The sequence below is a fragment of the Callorhinchus milii genome, unplaced genomic scaffold (assembly GCF_018977255.1).
Source record: "Callorhinchus milii isolate IMCB2004 unplaced genomic scaffold, IMCB_Cmil_1.0 Scaffold1, whole genome shotgun sequence".
Classification (NCBI taxonomy): Eukaryota; Metazoa; Chordata; class Chondrichthyes; order Chimaeriformes; family Callorhinchidae; genus Callorhinchus; species Callorhinchus milii.
In genome coordinates, this window is record NW_024704742.1 from 91,566,803 (window position 1) to 91,587,865 (window position 21,063).

The following is a 21,063-nucleotide window of genomic DNA, read 5'->3' on the forward strand; positions in this document are numbered from 1 at the left end:
ATAACCAAATCCTTTCTAAAACCTCAGGTCAGTGCTTGTCAAATATTTAGATTGATTGTGTGATATAATTTCAGTCTCCAATAAGCATCTAAAAAAACTAAAACCCAGAGATGTGCTCAATGGACAAATGCACATTATACTTAACTTACTGTTTAAGACACATTTCCTTTGATGGTGTTAGTGGAGATTTGTTAGTTTCTAAGATGTCCATTTGGATTAAAGTTAAATATTTTACCTTTAAAAGTTGCGCAAGATTATTGTACTGTACCTCTGTAAATTTGTTTACCCAAACAGGACCTTAATTTAGAAACTATAAAGTAATCTAATACCAGAATCAAATTCTTAAACTATCTGCATTGTATATAAATATAAACCAATCCAATTTTCATAAACCATTAGGATGCAACTTGTTTAAAAACGAATTAAACATCCATTGACAAAATGCAAAATACTGCAGATGCTAGAAATTAGAAACAAAAACAGAATTCGCTAGGAACACTCAGGAGGTCAGGCAGCATCTATGGAGAAAGGAAAGTTAGTCAGTGTTTTGGTTCCACAACCCTTCAGCAGAACTGGGGCATGTTGGGAGGGAGAGGCTTTTAAGGGCTAACAAAGAGGGGGAAGACAGGGCAAAGAAGACACAGGGTAAATGGGGTAGAGGACAGGGGATGATGGGTTAAAGATGTGTTAATGTGATGCAAAACAAATGGGGGGATTACAACAAAGCAGGGGAATAGAGGTGTTAATAATGCATAAGGGGGAAAAATGCAACAAAATAGGCAGAGGAGAGGGAGGAATTGTGTGTCTGGGACCCAGATGATGTGGTAATGGTTACAGAAGAGGGGGAGAGGGAAGATGAGCTCTTGTGGTCTGAAATTGTTGAAATCAATATTGAGGCCAGTGGGCTGTAAGGTCCCTAGCAGATAAATAATAATAATAATCCTTGCATTTGATATAGCGCTTTTCAAGTCTTCTAGATGTCCCAAAGCGCTTCACAGAATATACTGTAAAGTGAATTGACTGTATATTTGTGGGCGAACGCGGCAGCCAATTGCACACAGCAGTGTCCCACAGTCATGGATTGAAAATGACCAATTTATTATTGTTTTTTGTTTTGGAGGGATTATTATTAGGCTCTGTGTGGAGTAAGGAATCCTTGCATTTGAATCTGACCATCGTGGAGTCCTGTTGCTCAGTGTTTAGAGCACTCGCTTTGCAAGCGAGAGATCTGATTTCAATTCCAGGCAGAGGGCGAAACCTTGGGCAAGTTTCCTTACTCCACACAGAGCCTAATAATAATCCCTCCAAAAAAACAATAATAAATTGGTCATTTTCAATCCACGACTGTTTGTGGGACATTGCTGTGCGCAATTGGCTGCCGCGTTCGCCCACAAATATACAGTCAATTCACTTTACAGTGTGTTCTGTGAAGCGCTTTGGGACGTCCTCCCAACGTGAAAAGCGCTATATCAAATGCAAGGATTATTATTATTATTAAGGAAACTTGCCCAAGGTTTCGCCCTGCCTGGAATTGAACTCAGGTCTCTCGCTTGCAAAGTGCTCTAACCACTGAGCTACAGGACTCCACGAGGTGCTGTTCCTCGAGCTTGCGCTGTGGCTCACTGGAACGGCGTAGGAGACTGTGGATGGAGAGGTCAGAGTGCGAGGGAGAGGGTGTGTTGAAATGGCAAGAAACCGGAAGATCAGGATTGTACTTTGTTTTGCACCATTAACACCTCTTTAACCAATCATCCCATCCCCTACCCCATTTTCTCCTTTGTCTTCCTTGCTCTGACTCCCCCCTCTCCGTTAGCCCTTAAAAACTCTCCCTCCCAACATGTCCCAGTTCTGACGAAGGCTCGTGGACCCGAAACTTTGACTCACTTTCCTTTCTCCATAGATGCTGCCTGATCTGCTGAATGTTTCCAGCGACTTCTGTTTTTGTTAAACATCAATTGATTTGTTCTTTTAATTAAAGTCCTAACACGTTTATATATGCCAGAGCAAACAGAAAGGATTGTACAAGTATAAAGGATTTGGAACAGCCAACAAAGTCATCCGCAACATTTCTGAGTGACTGAGAGGGAAAAACATCACAAGTTTAGAAAAATAAAAATAGACACATCACTTCAATCAAATAATATAGAACATACAAAATTGATTAGACAATGGTAGTACAAAATAAACAATTAGAAAGTTGCCTGGAATTTTTCAAATGGCATGAAAGTGATGATTTCAGATCTTTTGGTATAAAGACATAGAAGTCATCTTGTTTTCGTTGAAGGGGCTAAATCGTGTGTGGAGAACATATTAACAATATGTAGAACAAAGAATGTTTAGCTCTTGCTGGGAAGGAAATGACAGGATCATTCTGTGAAGCGCTTTGAGACGTCGAGAAGACATGAAAAGCGCTATATCAAATGCAAGGATTATATATTATATATTTATTATATATCAGGTTTAGGGACTTCACAATTTTAGGAGCTGTACAACGTATTGAAGTGAAAGGAAAATCAAATGGATAAGAGATAAGCATGCAGCCTTCATGTTTAGCATCTGTCCTGTACCTTACAACTCAACCTCCCAAATCTGCATCTTAAATTATCTTAAAGCATAGTTTGGCATTACTTTAAAAAAGTGTGGCTCATTCTAAACTTCCATTAACAATAATATTTGCGAATGCTTTCAGTATATGATTCCCAATGTGTGGCTTGAACCCACAACCTTCTATCTCAGAGGCAAAAGTGCTATGACTGAGCCAGGCTGACACAAGGTGGGGGTGGGGGTTTGGGGAAGAAGTGCTCCTCAAGGATGAATCTTTTGAGAATATATAGACATTCTTCAGAAAGGGTAAATTAGTACTCTCTTGGCTTCCTAATCTATTATAAAGCTGCTTCTGTGTAGATTTGTACTTGGCTGAATGGTTGCTCTTTTGTTTCACAGAACTTCAGAAGCTCTTAAGAAGCCTTGTAATAAAATCATACAAGTTATGTAACAACAACTCGCATTTATACAATACCACTCATGCAGGGTAGCGTCTCAGAGCGCTTAATGAAAGATACAAATGCAAATCTTCGGTTTCATTTGTAATGCAGTGCAATCTCAAACAATCTGCCACAATATTTGTGGGAACTCAAAAAGATTTTTTCACAGCTTTAAACTAATTCCCAAAGTATCCGTTTCTCTGACCGAGGAGTGGTTTATGCTGCCAACATAATGTGCTTGACTTCAATAAGCACATCAAACACTCGATAATGAATTTCAAGGAACAGAACTTTATCAAAGATTATTAGGTAATGGATGATTTAAAAAACTAATGCAATATCAAAGCTAGGGGAAACAGTAAAATAAAATAGCAGATCATTGCTAGTGAAATGTAATTTGGACATTATTTTAAAATACAAAATCCTGAAAGCGATATAAAATAATATGTAGGAGGTCAAGTAAAATGATTATATCCTGCGAGTTAAATGAGTTATCAAGTAAAATAAATACTTATCAAAAGATTGAAGACATTCAGTCTGTACTTTGTATTCTATAATGTAATTTTTTGGTTATTTTAGTTGAAGTTAAGCACCAGTTTTGTGGCCAAAGTTGTAGTTTTAGTTATTAGGATCCTATTGTATTATAGGGATTTAAAAATGTAGCAGAAATCCCATGACTATAGCTAAACATTTCTATTTCTAAATCTAAGAATTAGTGAATTGTGGTGATATTCCAGGAGGCAGTCAGCTTGCTCCCCAATCTTGCTGAATGATACCATTGTGATACACTTAGCAAGTCTTGTAAATGGATGACATGCTCATTCAGAACCCATGGAAAGGGCAGACTGCTCCAGGATGTTCTGTCACTTAGACTTAGCAGACAACCACTGCAACTTGTATCTTTCATGTAAAAGAAACATCTTGAACTGCTTTACAATATAATACAAAAAATAAGTGAAGGTTTGTAGGATGTTGGATGGGGTATTTGCACCAGCATCATCCTTTGAGCAACAATGTGACAGTAGCTAATGCATCTGAATAAAGGGTGAATGTAGAAGAGGAAATATAAGATAGAATAACTGGGATAAAATGCTATTCTTTGAAATTGCAGCAAGACCATTAGAATTCAAATGAATCTCTTGTAACCCAAATAAATGACAATCATAAAAAGAGAGGATGATTCTAAATAAAATTCTATTTAATATATAATGTTACGTCAGGAAACTTGGCAGCAATTTCTCACCACCAACAATTGCATGAGTCAAATTAATTCGAAATTTGGTTGAGAGAATTCGGATTGGGAAGTTGTATATTTTTAAAATTCAAACAAAATTCAAATCTTATAGTATACACTATTTCCTTTTCCATTACTTCACAGAATCATAGAAATATACAACACAGAAGACCATTCGGCCCATCGTGTCTGTGCGGGCTCTTTGAAAAGAGCTATCCAAATCAATCCCACTGCCTCGCTCTTTCCCCATAGCCCTGAAAACTTGTCCTCCCCAAATAATTATCTACTTCTCTCTTAAAAGCTGTTATCGAATCGGCTTCCACCAGCCTTTCAGGCAATGCATTCCAGATCCAAACAACTCGCTGTGTAAAAACTTTTTTCCTCACCTCCCCTCTGTTTCTTTTAACAACTATTTTAAATCGGTGCTCTCAGGTTACCGACCCACCCGCCAGTGGAAGTAGTTTCTCCTTGTTCACCCTATCGAATCCCCTCATAATTTTGAGAACTTGTATTAAGTCTCATCTTAACCTTCTCTACTCCAAGTAGAATAATCCTAGTGTCTCTAGCCTCTTCTGATAGCTGAAGTCCCTCATTCCTGGTACCATCCTGGTAAATCTCCTTTGCACCCTCTCCAATGCCTTAACATCCTTCATAAAGTGTGCAGCCCCAAACTGAACACAGTACTTTAGCTGACGCCTCACCTGTGTTTTATAAAACTTCATCATAACTTCCTGACTTTTGTATTCGAAGCCGCTATTTATAAAGCCTAGTATCCTGTATGCTTTTTTTAACAGCTCTATCTACATGTCCTGCCACCTTCAAAGATTTATGTATATGAACCCCCGAGTCTTTCTGTTCCTTCACCCTTTTAAATTTCTACCTTCAGCTTATATTGTCTCTCCTCATTCTTTCTCCCAAAATGCATCACGTCACATTTCTCCACATTAAACTTCATCTGCCACGAGTCTGCCCATTTTACCAGTCTATCTATGTCCATTTGCAGTCTGCTACTATCCTCCTCACTGTTTACTATTTTTCCTAGCTTAGTATCATCTGAAAACTTGAAAATTGTACTCCCTGTACCCAAGTTCAGGTCATTTATATAGATCAAAAACAGCAGCGGTCCCAATACTGATCCCTGGGGGACACCACTGTACACTTCAGTCAGAAAAAAAACTCTCTGCTTTCTATCTCCCAGCCAGTTCTGTATCCATGCTGCCACTGTCCCTTTAATACGTGGGCTTCTATTTTGCTTACAAGTCTCTTATGTGGCACTTTATCAAACACCTTTTGAAAATCTATACAAATTACATCAACTGCACTACCTTCATCCACCCTCTCCGTTACTTCCTGAGACCTACAGGCCTTGAATAATCTGATAGTAAATGTCATTGTACCTCTTCCATCTACTTCTCCAAATTGCCAGTACCAGTACTGGTGAATATACAATGGAAACCGTCTTAAGACGGACACATTGGGGCCGGTCGTTTTGTCAGATTTACCCAACGTCCAGGGTTAACTACTGTCTGGCTAAAGGGACTTCCACTGTACATTCTTAAATGTAGGTACTAAATCTTCTAATCAATAATTTGTTAAACAGGAAAAATGCAACTCATGTAACAGTGTGTAAGGATACATTCTTTCATAACAAAGTTGTTCTGTTCATGGTGCTGCCACTTACGCTCCAAGTTTGTCAGCTGAAACAGATATAAGTACAATATTGAGAACTGTCATACTATGTACCAACATTCACAAACAATTTCCAGTTTCCACTCTTTGTTGATAGACCAGCACAGAAAACACATTTCAGAACACAGTAATGTTACGTGTAAGAGAACAAGAGAGAAAATGAGATCCGCCTCTTTGTCAGCTTCAATTCTTTCAGTTACATAAGGTTTAGTGAGGATATTAGAATTGCTAATGATGCATAGGAACTCCACTGGGGAAGTAGGTCATATCAAAGCAAACTTTCCTCGGGTTAGTAATTGCAGTTAACGGAAGGGGCCCCTAGTTATGTGATTTAAAATTATTTTTAAGAAATCACATTTAAGAAATACTGCAAATTAAGTCTTAATCATACATTAAATCAATCAATCTCTGTAGTAGTTTAATTAGAGAGAAAACATTCTAATGTACAAGTCACACAATAACTTGTTCACTCAGCTAAATGAGATCCACATTGTACATAGTGGCCAGGCTGGGTGTCGTTGTGAAAGTAATAATAATAATAATCCTTGCATTGTTTATATATCAGATCCAATTGTTTTGTAACTGTATAGAAATCAGACTGTGAACAAACATCACAAGAACAGATCTTTACAGGCGATAACAAGTGATTTTATTAATGGACTGCACAAGTGAACATGGATTTGGCAGCCTAGGTTACATGAATAATCTGAGATGGGAGTCGTTTTTTTTTCTTCAAATGGCTTACTTATTGACAATGACACACATGTGCGCAAACACACGGACACAAAATTTCCTCACTTCCACAGCCTGGCTTCCTGTTAGTTGCAATTATCTGCTAACTATAAGCTGCAGTGTGAAGATTATGAAACAACTGAACTAACAATGGCTACCCTACATAATTCAGGACACCAGCAGGAAATTTAAGTGTTTATCATGTTGATGTTTATTTCCTAGAAGATAGTGCCGCAATTTCATAAACATGGGAGAATTTTGTAACAAATGATCCAGTGCATTCCTGCCAAATGGAGAAAGTTAAAACTGGCAACTGTGGCTAACAACACTGAACAGCTTACATAAAAGGCAGAATTATTTTCAATTGAATTCTGTTTACAACACCACCACAAGTGACAAGTGAACAATTTTCTATTTAGTTTAAAATCTATTGGAGCTTATTGGAGAAAATATGATGTTTTGGGGAAATGGTTTCTATATTAGTTATGAATGTTATTGGGTCACAATGCTCACTTGTTTATGGGAACCTCTATATCATCTAAGGACTAAGTACCCTTTAGATGTTGTTTCCAGCAGTTTCTAAACAACAAACTGAATGAGAATTTGAGAAAAAGGAAGTTTATGCATTTAGCATTATTGACACTAACAGTTACAAATTGGCAAGACACACATACACCTCTTTTTCACCAAAGAGTATGTATACTTTGTTAATTTAAATGGCAGAATTTAATAACAGATAATTTTTTTAAAAAAGTTACCGGGAATGCAAGTTCACTGACAAACATTTGGAACTAAAAAAAAATTTCCCAAAGGAACTTGACAAGCTCCTGAAAATTAAAAGGATTTAAGGTTATTCGATATTGTGGGAATCATTAGGGAAGTTGGATGTGAAAGCTAGATGGATTAAATGTTTACTCCTGTCTGAAAGTCTATGTTACTACAATAGAACCCAATTAAAAATACTTCATTATAATCTGGTTTGCTTATGTGAACCTTGACATATTCCCAAAAATTCAAAATGCAAGAGTCAGGTCCATTACAACACGACTCCTAAGTATATTTCTTTGTGTATAGATGAATTGTAAGCACCTTCTCTAACCGAGATTGTTCCCTGCAAACCAAGGTGTGTACAATTCTGGCATAGTTAAGAGTGCTCCTCTTACCTGTGCATGAGTCTCATTTTCTTGCAGTTGTACCTTCAAAGCCTCATACTGTTTTGATAGCTGCTGCATAACTTTCCTGAAGGTGTCTCTACGTTTCGTCAGTGTGACCCTCTCTTCCTGCAGTTTCTAAACAACAAATGGAATGAGAATTTGAGAAAAAGAAAGTTTATGCATTCGGCATTACTGGCACATCAAGGCATGGACACTGATAGATAAAAAATTGCAAGGTATACACCAAAGGGTATATGGGCTATGCTATTTATATACTTCATTACCTTACAGTTACCTTATTTTTATAAAAGGAGGATTGAGAGAGAAGTCCAATAATGTGTTGGTGGACCAATATGGCAGAACATAGGCTCTCCCATAGGTCTCACCTTGACTGCACCTATCTCATAACGTAGAACAACAATTTACATTTATATAGTTGCTTTCACATTGGGAGGTGAAAGTGCTTCACACAGCTGACTGGGAGTCTGAGCTGGGGAAAGAAAGGAACTGTTGAGAAGGGAGGTGAAAGTGACTGAAAGCATGGTTGATAAGATAAATTTTAAGGCAGGTTGTGAAGTCAGGAAGCTAAGGCAAAGAGACTCCAGGACGGAGTTCCAGACAAAATTGAGAGCTTGAGAGTGTGTATGAGACCTTCCATGCTGAATATGCTTGAGGGAAATTTTCTCCTCTTGCTCACTCACCCACCCCTTCCGCATTCTGGACTGTGGGGTATGGTGGCAAGCTACAGCATTGTGGCGTGGCGGTCTATTTCAGATTTCTGATCTGTTCAAATTGTACAGTGGCTGCTCCCAGAGATGTTCATTCAAAAAATATGCGAGGTAGAAAACAACTTATCTTATTAACGGTGAAAATAAATCTTTATTTTCTTGCTTTTCGCCAATTAATTCTACCGCTTTTACCTTTTTTCTGTCTTCCCCGGTTGCCTTCAGTCCATCCAAGTTGCTATAGGTTTCTAGTGCATCAGTCATTTGGTCGATCTTTTCTTTTAAGGAATTCAGTTCAGTATTGATTTTGTTTTCCAGTTGCTCTACCTTTTGAAGGTCCTGCTGGAGTCGGTGACTTTCTGTGTGTGCGTGGTGGGGGGAAGGAGGTTGGGAGAGAAACAAAGTGATAATAATAATAATAATCCTTGCATTTGATATAGCGCTTTTCACGTCGGGAGGACGTCCCAAAGCGCTTCAAAGAACACACTGTAAAGTGAATTGACTGTATATTTGTGGGCGAACGCGGCAGCCAATTGCGCAGAGCAATGTCCCACAAACAGTCGTAGATTGAAAATGACCAATTTATTATTGTTTTTGGTTTTGGAGGGATTATTATTAGGTGTGTGGAGTAAGGAAACTTGCCCAAGGTTTCGCCCTGCCTGGAATTGAACTCAGGTCTCTCGCTTGCAAAGCGAGTGCTCTAACCACTGAGCTACAGGACTCCACTTTATATCTGTGTCCCAATTCCTAATAAAATTATTTTAAAAGAAAATAAACTGGGCCATTAAACTAACAGGAGAAAGAATCCTACTTTCCTCTTCCCAGTGAGTGCCTGTCAGTGCAAATGGATGGGCCAGGATTGGAGATATATTTCTTGTTGGAAAGGAAATGCTTCCTTGCGCAAAATCTCGCAAGAGCTTCCACTGCAAGTTTACTTTAAACTTGAGATTATTAGCCACATACGCCTCCCTACACCAACCCCCACCACCCCCGTACACACACACACAGAACACCAACTATATATAATAATCCTTGCATTTGATATAGTGCTTTTCACGTCTTTTCGACATCTCAAAGTGCTTCATAGAATAGACAGAAAAGTGAATTGACCGTATATTTGTGGGCAACCAATTAATGCAAGAGTTGTGCAGACTATATATATTTTTCACATAAGCAAAATGAAGAATCACTGATAGGTTCAAGTGCTTGACCCCTTATCACAATACTTATGAGCCACCATTGGAACAGACTGAATATTGGGAGAAATCAGCCACTGGTTATGGTATCTGTCATCAGAAAGTACAGATAGTACAAATGTTGACTATAAATGACCAAAGTAGATAACAAATCAGCGAGAGAGTGCTTCAAAAAGAATGATCGCACATCAATGATTTAAGACCTTTTTTGAGGTGGGGAGGGAGAAAAGTAATGAAAAGTATCTCAAATGAAAAATCGTGAAATATTAACTAAAAATAAATATCTTAAAGCACTGCAAAACGATTTCCTATGGAAGAAACAAATTAACCAAATGTTGATGGTTTGCTGGAGATTAGAATCAGAACTAATTACAGTATGTTGATTTCTAAGAGAAAAAGGACATAACTATCCCATCAGAATCAGGCGAATTATAGGTGTCAGTAAGTGGAGACTAGTTAGTTTGAGTAATACATAAACTCCTGATAACAAGACCCTGGCTTAACTAGTCACTACCACTTAAGTAGCCATGCTGTCAACATCCTGTTCGCTTCCCATGCAAAATGTTAATAAAGGACTCTGGTTTACTTGTCACTCCACTTAACACGTACCTAGTTACGTTCTATGAATTCTTGTAGATACTACTTTGGATAACTTGTCCTATAAAATGGTGCCTTGCATTGCAGAGGTTTCCCGCACTATCTTGTAACTGATGTGGGGCGCACACCAGAAGTTGGGCGCCCATGCTCACATGCATCACAGATGTATCTGGTCTATTGGAGGGTCCCCCACCCCTTATCCCACCCTGAGTCTGGATAGGGCTGGAGCCCACAGCACAGCCCTCCAATAGACCGCTGCGATGCATCTGAGCATGCGGGTCTACCCTCTGTTAAGTGCCCGCACCAGTCACCGGATCACCTTGTTTCCTGGCAAGACCTATACCTAACTAGTCACTTCGGATAACTAGCCGCTAAGCTCTTTCCCCTTGGAGTGACAAGGTATCAGGAGTTTACTGTACTTAATGCTTAAAACAACACCAGAGTTTGATTTTTTTTACACTTGCTTTGGTGATTGATATGTTCTGTTCAAATAACTAGTTTTGGCTCTTACTTTTCAAAACAAGTAAGATCTTAAATTGGCAGCAGTGGCTCAACATTTCAGCCTTACTGTTCCAAAATGCTTCACCATATAGTGAAAAGAAGGTTCACACTCAAGATCCATTACACAATGAGCACAGTGAGGTCTTGACAACAGCTGCATTGTGTGGAGAGGCACTGAGTACAGACTCGGCACTTTTCCACAGGGAGGGAGACTACAACACAAAAAGGAGGAAGGGGTGGTGAATTTTTATGTAAGGGCCAAAGAGAAGGAAGGAAACTGAAAATGGACACATTTTATACAGAAAACGCAGTTTTTTTTATTAGCGGAGCACTATGAATAATTGTTGCCAGACTTTATAAAACCATATTTATTTATTTCTGATAAATGCAAGGTTATAAAACATTTGTTTTAAAATAATTATCTACTAAAACGTATATGTATGTGTGAGATGTGTGTGCCTGTTTTGGGTGGTGCATATTGCAAAATCAGTGGTTCAATCATAAATAAAAAAAAATTAATAAATCATTAAAAAANGGATAACTGAAATACTATCAAAATCTTATTGAGTAGGATTTAAAACAACTATATGGTGTCCTGTAGCATAGTGATTAGAACACTCGCCTCTCAAGCGACAGGAGCTGGGTTTGATTCCTAGGTAGGGGAAGTTTCCTTGGTCCACACGCCTCGGTTTATTCAGCAGTAAGTTGGAACCCGGTTGTTAGTCAATTGGCGGATCGCTTTTCCGGGGATAATAATCCATTAAAAAAAATCATAATTTAGTCACTCAATCCACGACTGTTTATGGGACACTGCTGTATGCAATTGCCTGCTATGTTTCGCCCACAAAATATACCATCAATTCACTTTAGAGTATACTCTGTGAAGCGCTTTGAGATGTCTCAAAGATGTGATAAGGCGCTATATCAAATGCAAGGATTATTATTATTAACTAGAATGACATCTGTTAAGGTCCTCAGCTGCACAAGGATTTCTATTTGAATATAATTATAGAGCCATGTAATGCTGCATTATTGTTTTCAATCTCATATTCTTCTAGCTCCTTCTTTTAATTAGCATCACTCCTACGCCAAGGTCTCAAGAGATATCAAATAATCTAAAATTTTGCAAACAGAGTTAAAGCAAGTTGGAACAGAAAGTTTGTACTGAACAACCTTTACTTTTCCTCTCTAATCAGATTGAAACACTCAAATTTTTGATGTTCTCAGATAGAGACCAGAATGAAGGTAGATAGAGACCAGTAGAAGGTTGCCACTTGGCTACCAACTAAAGAAAAAGGAACTAAAAAGAAAGTAAATAAAGGATCTGTATCATTCCATTTCATGTTCAATAACAAACTTTCTCAAATGCTCTTTATTCTCTAAGCTCTGGTAAAGCAAGAGGCAGGAAGAGGATACAGTCCAGTTCCTTCTGATATGATGTTAGAGGTCAGAACACTTCAGATTGTGTACTCCTTGGAATGTATTATCTTGAAAGAACCTCTGAATTATCTTGTGGAAAAGTGCCAGAATATAAACTTTGTTTACCCATTTCAACTTCCTTCTTTTCAGTACAAAAATATCACTTTTTTTAAATCGATGTAAGACTTTAAGCAGAAGGAAATATCCAATGACAATTCAAGAACATTCCTAAAGCGATAGGCTTAAATATTTAGAAAACATTTCTTCAAAATTCTTGATTTTATCTTTTTCAATAGTAATGGATTTGAAATCAAAACATGCTGATGTATTACTCATTAGAATAGTGTAAAATTCAACATATCCTTGAGAGAAGGACATATTTGTCATTATGCATTTAGAATATTATGATACTGTATGTATAAAAATTAGGTACTGGGCTACTGTAATGTTAACAGATTACTAGGGTTGGGCTCAAGGAGGAAATCCTGAACAACAATGCAAGTGTCAGTGGAGTCACCAAGTGTTCATTGGAACTACACCCATTGCGAAGGAGAAGTTGAATTCACAGATATCAGAATGTTATAACTGTTTGTTCAGTTTTTTCAACAGTCTTGTAACCATCGTTTGTCCAAGTAACGTCAGATTAGTATTGATTGACTGAATGCAAAGGGCTGAAGTTCTGCAAAATCTATTGCCAAGGCAACAATTAAAAGGTAGTATGTTCGATACACTTTAAACCCTAATTTTATTAAGATAAAATCACAGGTAAATCTAATAAGACACAGAAATAGAGCAAGTATTTGATTACGTCTTACCATCAGTCAAACTCTTGGCAGTGTTCTGAGATTTCTGCATTTCAGTCTCCTTGAAATTTAGGTCCTCTTGCATTGACTTTAGCTCATTTGCAGTTATTGAGGAGATCTGTTTCATTCGGTTCATATTCTGAATTACAGAACCATGGGAACACATTACATGTAGCTAAAACATACTAACCTTTTGTTCAAACGACAAGTCATTAGTGCGTGATACAATTAGTTTCTTCACACAAAATCACAAAAGCTGTTCTTGTGAGGACAAGAAAGGAGAGCTATAACAAAAGATAATATTTATACAGATAGGAAAGTTAAGTTGATATTGCAGACAGGGATTTAGAAACCCAAATTGTTACACAACCCACCTGACCCTTCAGTGACCCATTTTGTTCTTTTAGGCAATTTACAGTGGTACTGGAAATCCCAGTTGCTTTAGTAATCATTTCAAGTTTGTTATTTCAGAGAGTTTAAAAAAAATAATTTATGCTTAAGAATTGAATAGCAGCCGTTTTATAACTTTTACTGTTCTCATAAAAATGTTTACTGGTCAGTCTGGTAATGAAAGGCAGAGTATCAAATTCCCAACTGTAGTATTCCATCCAAAAAAATCTGGTACTATTCCAATAGTTGTGCAGTCAGTGTGGCACTGGATTTTTGCGGGGTGAGGGGGGGAGAGAGGGAGAAGTATCTTGCACGAATTACCATCTATAGAAAATACAAAATACCTAAAATACATTTGCCTACAAAATACACAGTCAATACACCTTACAGTATATGGTGTAAAACTCTTAGAGACGCCCTGATGTAAAAAGTACTAGATCTAGCTCTCTGATCTGACAACCTACTTGACTACCTGCCCCTTCTCTCAACTGACACTGGACTTCTACATGTCCCTCTTCCCCTCCTCTCTTCTATCGAAGGCCGAGCTTTCACCCACTACACCATCAAACTCTAGCATTCTCTGCCTCAATCCCTGTTTTACCCCTTCTTTACCCATCTTCAGATTGCATCTGAAGACCGTCCCCTTTGACTAAGTCCACGGTCACCCCCCTTCTCCTTGCTTGATGTTGAGCTCCATCACTGAAAAGCACTCTGGGTCGCTACCCATGTGAAGGGTGCTATATAAATTCAAATTATTGCTGTTAAATTTAAGCATTTTATTATAAAGATTATTATAAAGAAAATTCACATCTGAGCATGGATATGCACCAAGATATAACTTGAGAATGGTTTCATGAAGTATATAATAAACAATTGGGCAGTTTCATATAAAATAATAAATATTATATGAAAATGCCCAATTAGTTTATACTAGATATAGAACGTGCAGTAGTGTACTGAATATTTTCCATTCAAGTTTTCAATTTAGACTTACTCTACTCATGTGCTCCAGGAGTGCTACAATGCTAGCCTCAAGCTGCACCTTCCGTTCAAACTCTTGGGTTTTGGTTTCTTCATAAGTATCCAGGAATGCTACAAATTAATAAATAAGAATTAAGGCAGTATTCTGAATCTCTTCCAGGCCATGCAGTATCCTTTGTCAGGAGAGCCTGGACATCTGTTTCCAGGTGTCCATCCCTGCTGTATTATACCATCTGGTGGTGTCAAGCTTATGGACCAGGCAGGTTCGAATCCCGGTCTGTGCCGAATTTGCTAGTCTCATATGGAGCTGCGTAGGAAGGCTAAATTGGCCCTGACCAATCAGGGTGCTGTCCCTCTACCGCACCCTCTATTGGTTGTACATGTATGTGGCTGGGTGGGGAGAGATCAGGCTCTGCTGTCGAATGGCCTATTGACACTCATTGTCAAGGCTCATAGATAAACAATGGCCACTTGGGTAGGGTATCGGAAAGCAACCAGCACCTATGGAACTGTATTATGAACCTACAAGAAAGAGCACAAATTCTGGAAGTCTGAAATAAAAACAAAAAAACTGAAAATACAAAGTAAATCAAATGAAATTCTATACAGATAAATGCAAGTTATTGCATGTATGATGTCAAAATAGGCAGCATACCTACTTCAAGGATAGGATAGAAGTTGCCAAGGAGGAAGCTGAAGGAGATCCAGAGGTGTTGACTCACTGCTCACCGTGCTAAATCAGTGTGATGTACAATAAACAAGGCAAACAGGATGCCAGTCTATATTATAATAATCAAATATATCAAATCCTTATCAAATGTAAGGATTACTATTATTATTGTTAAATCAGTTGAGTTCAGATGCTCAGAAGTCAAACTCCAGCTATATAGTGCTCTGGTCAGGCTGCACCGGGAGGACTGCATACAGTTCTGGTTATTGAGCCATAAGGGAGTTGCGCAGAGCTTAGATGCAGTGCAGAAGAGGGATGATCCCCAGTAATGCAGGAATGAGTTATGAGCAATATTAGACAGATAGGGCTCTTCAGCCTTGAAAATAGATATCTCAGAGGGGACCTTATATAGAAGCATATAAGATTTGAAGAGGAATTGAAAAAGTTAACTTGAAACAATATTTTTGGATATGTCAGGCCAGCAGTACAAGAGTGTACAGATTTAGGGCACATTTTCTGGACAAATATCAGGAAGTATTTCTTCACACAGAGGGTAATTAATGACTGGAATGGGTTACCAGGAAGGGTGGTTGAGGCTAGGATGCTGTCTCATAAGATACAGCTTGGCTTCATAATGGGAGGATGGTAGCTTGGGGACTCTGGAAGTATGAGATCAAATGGACTGAAGGGCCTTCATTATATAAACCTCTCCAGTAATAATTATGGTCACACTTCTGATTGATTTGTTCTGTCAGAGATTGTTTCTATTTCATATTTCCAGCATTTGTCTGATCTTTAAATACAGGTGTTTAATAGCTAAACTTCCTGTGTAAGGTGACGTCAGTGCCTTGGGACGTCCTCCTGTCGTGCAAGGGGCTATACAAATGTAATTTTGTAATGTATGATCACTATTCGCAGATGCACAAATGGAACAAGTTAAAGTTAAGAGTCCACATTTTCAAAAGGAAATCATTGTCTGACAGCACTGCAGCATAAGTACCTCTCCCTGGTTTCTAGTACAGTCTAGGGAATAGAAACAAAACAAGATATTCGCAGCAAATGTTTCAAATCTTTTGTGACTACACTTACTTAAAATACCTTCATATTTAAGAGGAGGGTGGGGTCTGTGAAAGGAAATATTAGGCTGTGTTGCCTCTACTATTTTATGCATATCCAAACAGATCAACAATGCCTGTGTGTTTTTCCAAAAAGAACAGGAATTATGGAATTTCATGAACAGGCTAAAAGCTTCTTAATTTTTAAATGGCCATCCCTTCAATTGAGTGTGGACCATATTAATTAATATGCAAACCTAAACCAAGTACACAATAATTATATTCTGTCGGTGGAACTTATATTAGAAAACATTGCTGGTAATTTAATTGCAGAAAATGAGAAAATTCTTATTAGTTTGAATGCCTAGGCTTCCTGATCATTTGTTGCCTGAGGAATAGTTTTCAATCACATGGAAGAGAAACATGGTCTCTTGGTCAAGAACAAGGATCTTTGCAGTTCGGCTATAGTAATAAAGGATTTCATTGATATGGATTTGAAAGGGCTAAAATACTTCGTTTTATTCCATTTCTGCTCAAGTGTTCAATTTCAATTAATCATTTCTGTCTGCATGCATAAGCCAACATGGCTTGGATTTCAAAAAAGTAAATAAGACAATTTAATTTTTACACAGGATATAATTAATTACAAAATGTTAAAAAGGTTTCCTAGGCTTAAGGTTTTAAAATACCAACTATGTTAACATCTGAGGTCATTTTATACATCTACTGCTAATCCACCTTGACAGCGCTACTGCAAAATCTGTTTACTCATTGCACCTTCTTGGAGATTTATGTCCCTGAGATATTGGGAGTGTAAATCAGCTGGATTTTTACAATATCAGTTTTCAGGCTGAGGTACAACTACACATCCAGAAACTCACCATCCATGGTTTCTTCCCTCTTTTTCAGTTCTTTGTACTTCTGATTTCGTTCTCCTAAAATAAAAAGCATTTTCTTTATAGCTCAATGACAGACAAAAACTACAAACCCTTTAATGTGATTCTTCTATTGATCTATTTTTTCAGCAATCAGTTCCAGTGTAACACAAATAAAAAGGTAATAAAAGAATTCAGTCAAATCAAATGACAATTATTTTAACACATCGGAGGGAAATTTGCAGTCAATATGGCATTTCTCACACTGAATGGACCAAAAGCAGAACTCTGATGCCCTTCTAAATGTGAAATCAAAGAAGCCAATTACATACCATTGGACCTGTGGCCCACAAATCAGTCGCTGACTGCTGGATAGTGGAACACCAGCATTTTGAATAACATTTATCACGCTGACTACGAATTTCACCATAATATCTTACACTTCCCCAAGTAAATTTCAATAACACCTTCTGCATTATTATTGGTGCCACGTGATTTAGCTCCAAGTGCTTCATGTCAGAAAGAAAAAAAGAAAGAAAATAAACTAAATAGATGGAGGGTGAACTACATTTAGAGGATGAGAAAGATCATACTGATCATATTTAACTTAAACATTCTCAATTCATATGTACAAAGTAATTTACTAAAGTCATGTTTTACTGGAAAGAAATGTTATAACTTTGTTTTAAGGGTATTGTGAAGCTGGGATGAAGAAAATGTCTTAAAAAATTTTTTCGGGTGGGGGTGAGGCGTGCTTGAATATCTTGGTTTGTATGCAGAGTGTGAACAAATGAGTCAGGATTTTTAAAAATATTGTTGTAAAAATCAATCTGCTATGGAAAAACCTTACTAAAACATGATTATATTATACTGCATACACAAACAGAATCTCAATGGCAACCAGGACAATTTACAATTTACCCACCTCAAGCCCGTGCCTTCGATCTCACTGCTTCCCCGCTGCCCTCCCCACTCCTCCACCCCGACCCTCAGCTCGGGTCCGTAACTGTCTGTCCAACGCCTTGGGATGTCCTCCCGACATGAAAGGCACTATACAAATGTAATTTTGTTGTTGTTGTTATCCAATCACCTTTACCAAGTAAAGCACCGAAAATGGAGAATTATTGTTTCTCAGCAGCCATTCCCTTTTGCTGGCATGATAGCACTATTCTCCAGACCAGAATTCATTCAGATTATTGTCTTTTACAATTCTTACTAAGCAACTAGTTACGGCACATGGCTGTTCTTTTGAAAAATATGGATTGCAAACATAGTAAGTGGAGTATTAGGCTAGACCGGGAGGTCAGTTCTTACCTTCTGTGATTTTCCCAACGAAAATAAGTCAATACAAAAAGGCAAGAGAAAAATGTAAGACAGGTGAAAGGAAACAAAGCTGAGAACTGGCAACAGGAGGCATCAATACAAGTAAATCAGTGACTCAATTTTGAAGGTCAAGGAAGAAAAACTTGTAATGCTCCTTTAATTAGAAAACAAGTTCAATTAATTATTGTCTTGTGAATTCTAAATTGGTCAAAAACATAAATTAAACACAATAAAAGCAGAATGCATTATTTCAAGAGCCTGAATGCCTCATTATGAAATACAAATATAAGGAGTCCATGGGTGGAATTGCTAATCCTTACAAAATTCTATCAGGGAAATCAATTTTCTCAGGACCAGAGGAGAGGCTGAGACTGTAAAATAGGTTCAATGATTGGTAACCAATGAAGACTTTACTGCAATTCTGCATGGCAATGCACAATGCTCCCAGTCATTGTGTACTTAAGGGAATCATTTTACAATTGCTTTCCACTTCTACCTAATTGCCTTTTCAGATCATTTTCATCATTAAGATAGATCCTAAGAAGTCCTTATGTCTTGAAGAATCAAGATTCAAAATTTGTGAAAATGGGATTACCTTTCGGGATGAGCTAATCAAGCACTTCTGCCATGTAACAACAGCACATCAGAATTGCATAAGCATTCTAAATGAGTTTCCGGGCCATAAACAAAACCCACCTTGATGCTCCTCCAAATCCAAGTCAAGATGTCGAATCTCCTCAGTTACCTGGTTGATTTTCTCTCTCATTTCAGTCAATCTATAATATAAATCCACCATTTCTGCTTTAGACTAAAGATATACTCTTCATTATCAAGAATAGTCCTAAACATTGACACGGATGAATGACAAAACTCATTATCATCAAGGGTGTTTTCTTACTGTCTTTCCATACTTGCTATTTCCTGGTTATCTTCTTTAACCTGTTAAAAAACAAGAGGTAAAATAGCTGAAGCATTTCAGTTTTACTGTGCAATCCATGGATGCACACGCCATTTCACTAAGCCAGTCCGGAATCTTGGGGTCTCGTTTGACCCTCAACTATCCTTTCTACCCCACATCTGTGCCATGACCCGCTCTGCCTTCCCCCACCTCCGCAACATCACCCGGCTCTGTCTCATACCACAGGCCGCCGAAACCCTCATACTTACTTTCATTACATCGAGGCTCGACTATGCAAACTCATTGCTTGTCGGCCTCCCCAACTCCTCCCTCCACAGGCTGCAGATCATCCAGAACTCTGCAGCCTGTGTCCTCTTCTGCACCAGGCTCCGTGACCCTATCACCCCCATCCTTGCCCAACTCCACTGGCTTCCCATCACACAGTGGATATAGTTCAAGATCCTGGTCCTCACCTTCAAAGCCCTCCACAGTCTTGCTCTTCCCTACCTCTACGACCTCCTAACCCCCTACCATCCTGTTTGCTCCATCCGCTCAGCGGGCTCTGGCCTGGTTCACGTCCCCCACCTTGCTCGCCCCATTATTGGCAGGTGGGCCCTGCCCCACTCTGCCATTTAGCCCCTCCCCCTCTCCTTATATATACATACATTATATACATATAATCTTTACTAATAAAGACATAATGTCTGTCTCTGTGTCAATCTACTTTCCATATTGGATGCTTTGGTTGCAAGTGAAGTTGCAATGGGTGGGTACAGCTAGTTTATAACAAGCAAACTCAAATCTCAGTATAAATAGAAACAACAGTTGGAAAGAAATCTATCACAACTTGCACAAGTATAAAGGACTTGATGTTGTAATAAACTGTGTATGAGCTTGTGTTGTGCAAAGAAATTATATGACTACTCAAAATGTATATTGTGATGAATTACAGTAGTTACCCACTACTGTGTAAGCCAACTTGGACTCACTCTCAAGATAGAACAATTTATGAGGCCAATGTAAGGATTCTTAATATGAAATTATTTTTAACACTCATATATATTTTATCATATCTTCACCTGCTTTAGTAGTCGTTCTCTCTCTTCCTGTGGAGAGCCCATACTTTTATCCTCTGAGATGATCTGATCACGATGAGATTCCAATTCATTGAGCTTTTCATACAGTACCACGGCTTCTTGCTTTACCTGGGAGTGAGCTATATCCTTCAACAATGGAACATAATTTGGATTTTATGCAACATGTCACATTAATCCAAACACATAATCAAATGACTTAAGGTGGATAGGTCTTAAGGTGGATTGTCAAGGTGGAGAGTGAGGGGGCAAGGCAGAGGGATTCAAGGATGGAATTCCAGAGAATGGAAGCAGTTTGTCTGAAAGATCACCCACCAATGCTGGAGCAGAGATTGTGGGGAATGTGAAGTAGGCCAGTGATGGCTGAGCATAGAGAATGACAAGGGCAGTAGGATCGTAAGAGGTTGCAGAGGTAGGGTGGGGCGAAGCCATGCAGACATTTAAAAGTTAGGACAAGATAATTGAGACAATGCAGTAAAAATTTAAATGAATGATTTGCTTTTGAACCTCTCCTTTTACTCCCTCATCACAATCTTGAATTCATGCTCTCCTATATATATAAACATGTATACATATATAAATAATTAAATCTCAGAATTACTGGCCCACCATACAAACATTTCACATTTGTTTTCATTGAAACTCACTAATATTATGGCATTTTAGGTCTCTTGCTGTTTATAACAAATATTTTACTAGATTTTCAATTTGATTTACTGACAGTATCTAAGAATTCTGCCAAT

At 38.2% G+C, this 21,063-nt stretch overlaps 1 protein-coding gene across 3 annotated transcripts in view; it reads right to left on the reverse strand.

Moving 5' to 3' along the window:
- Window positions 1-21,063, reverse strand: part of ift74 (intraflagellar transport 74) — a 41,102-nt gene that overhangs the window by 449 nt on the left and 19,590 nt on the right. For 2 of the 3 annotated variants that reach the window (XM_007892570.2, XM_007892571.2), the window contains exons 11-20: window positions 20,306-20,449; window positions 19,227-19,267; window positions 19,025-19,104; window positions 18,320-18,322; window positions 17,012-17,065; window positions 14,419-14,516; window positions 13,047-13,173; window positions 8,714-8,877; window positions 7,803-7,928; window positions 5,855-5,915 (exon numbers count right to left, since the gene is read on the reverse strand). In XM_007892570.2, the coding sequence (XP_007890761.1) occupies window positions 5,855-5,915; window positions 7,803-7,928; window positions 8,714-8,877; window positions 13,047-13,173; window positions 14,419-14,516; window positions 17,012-17,065; window positions 18,320-18,322; window positions 19,025-19,104; window positions 19,227-19,267; window positions 20,306-20,449 (898 nt within the window). The remainder of the gene's footprint in view (window positions 1-5,854; window positions 5,916-7,802; window positions 7,929-8,713; window positions 8,878-13,046; window positions 13,174-14,418; window positions 14,517-17,011; window positions 17,066-18,319; window positions 18,323-19,024; window positions 19,105-19,226; window positions 19,268-20,305; window positions 20,450-21,063) is intronic. The other variant, XM_007892572.2, reaches the window with a different exon arrangement.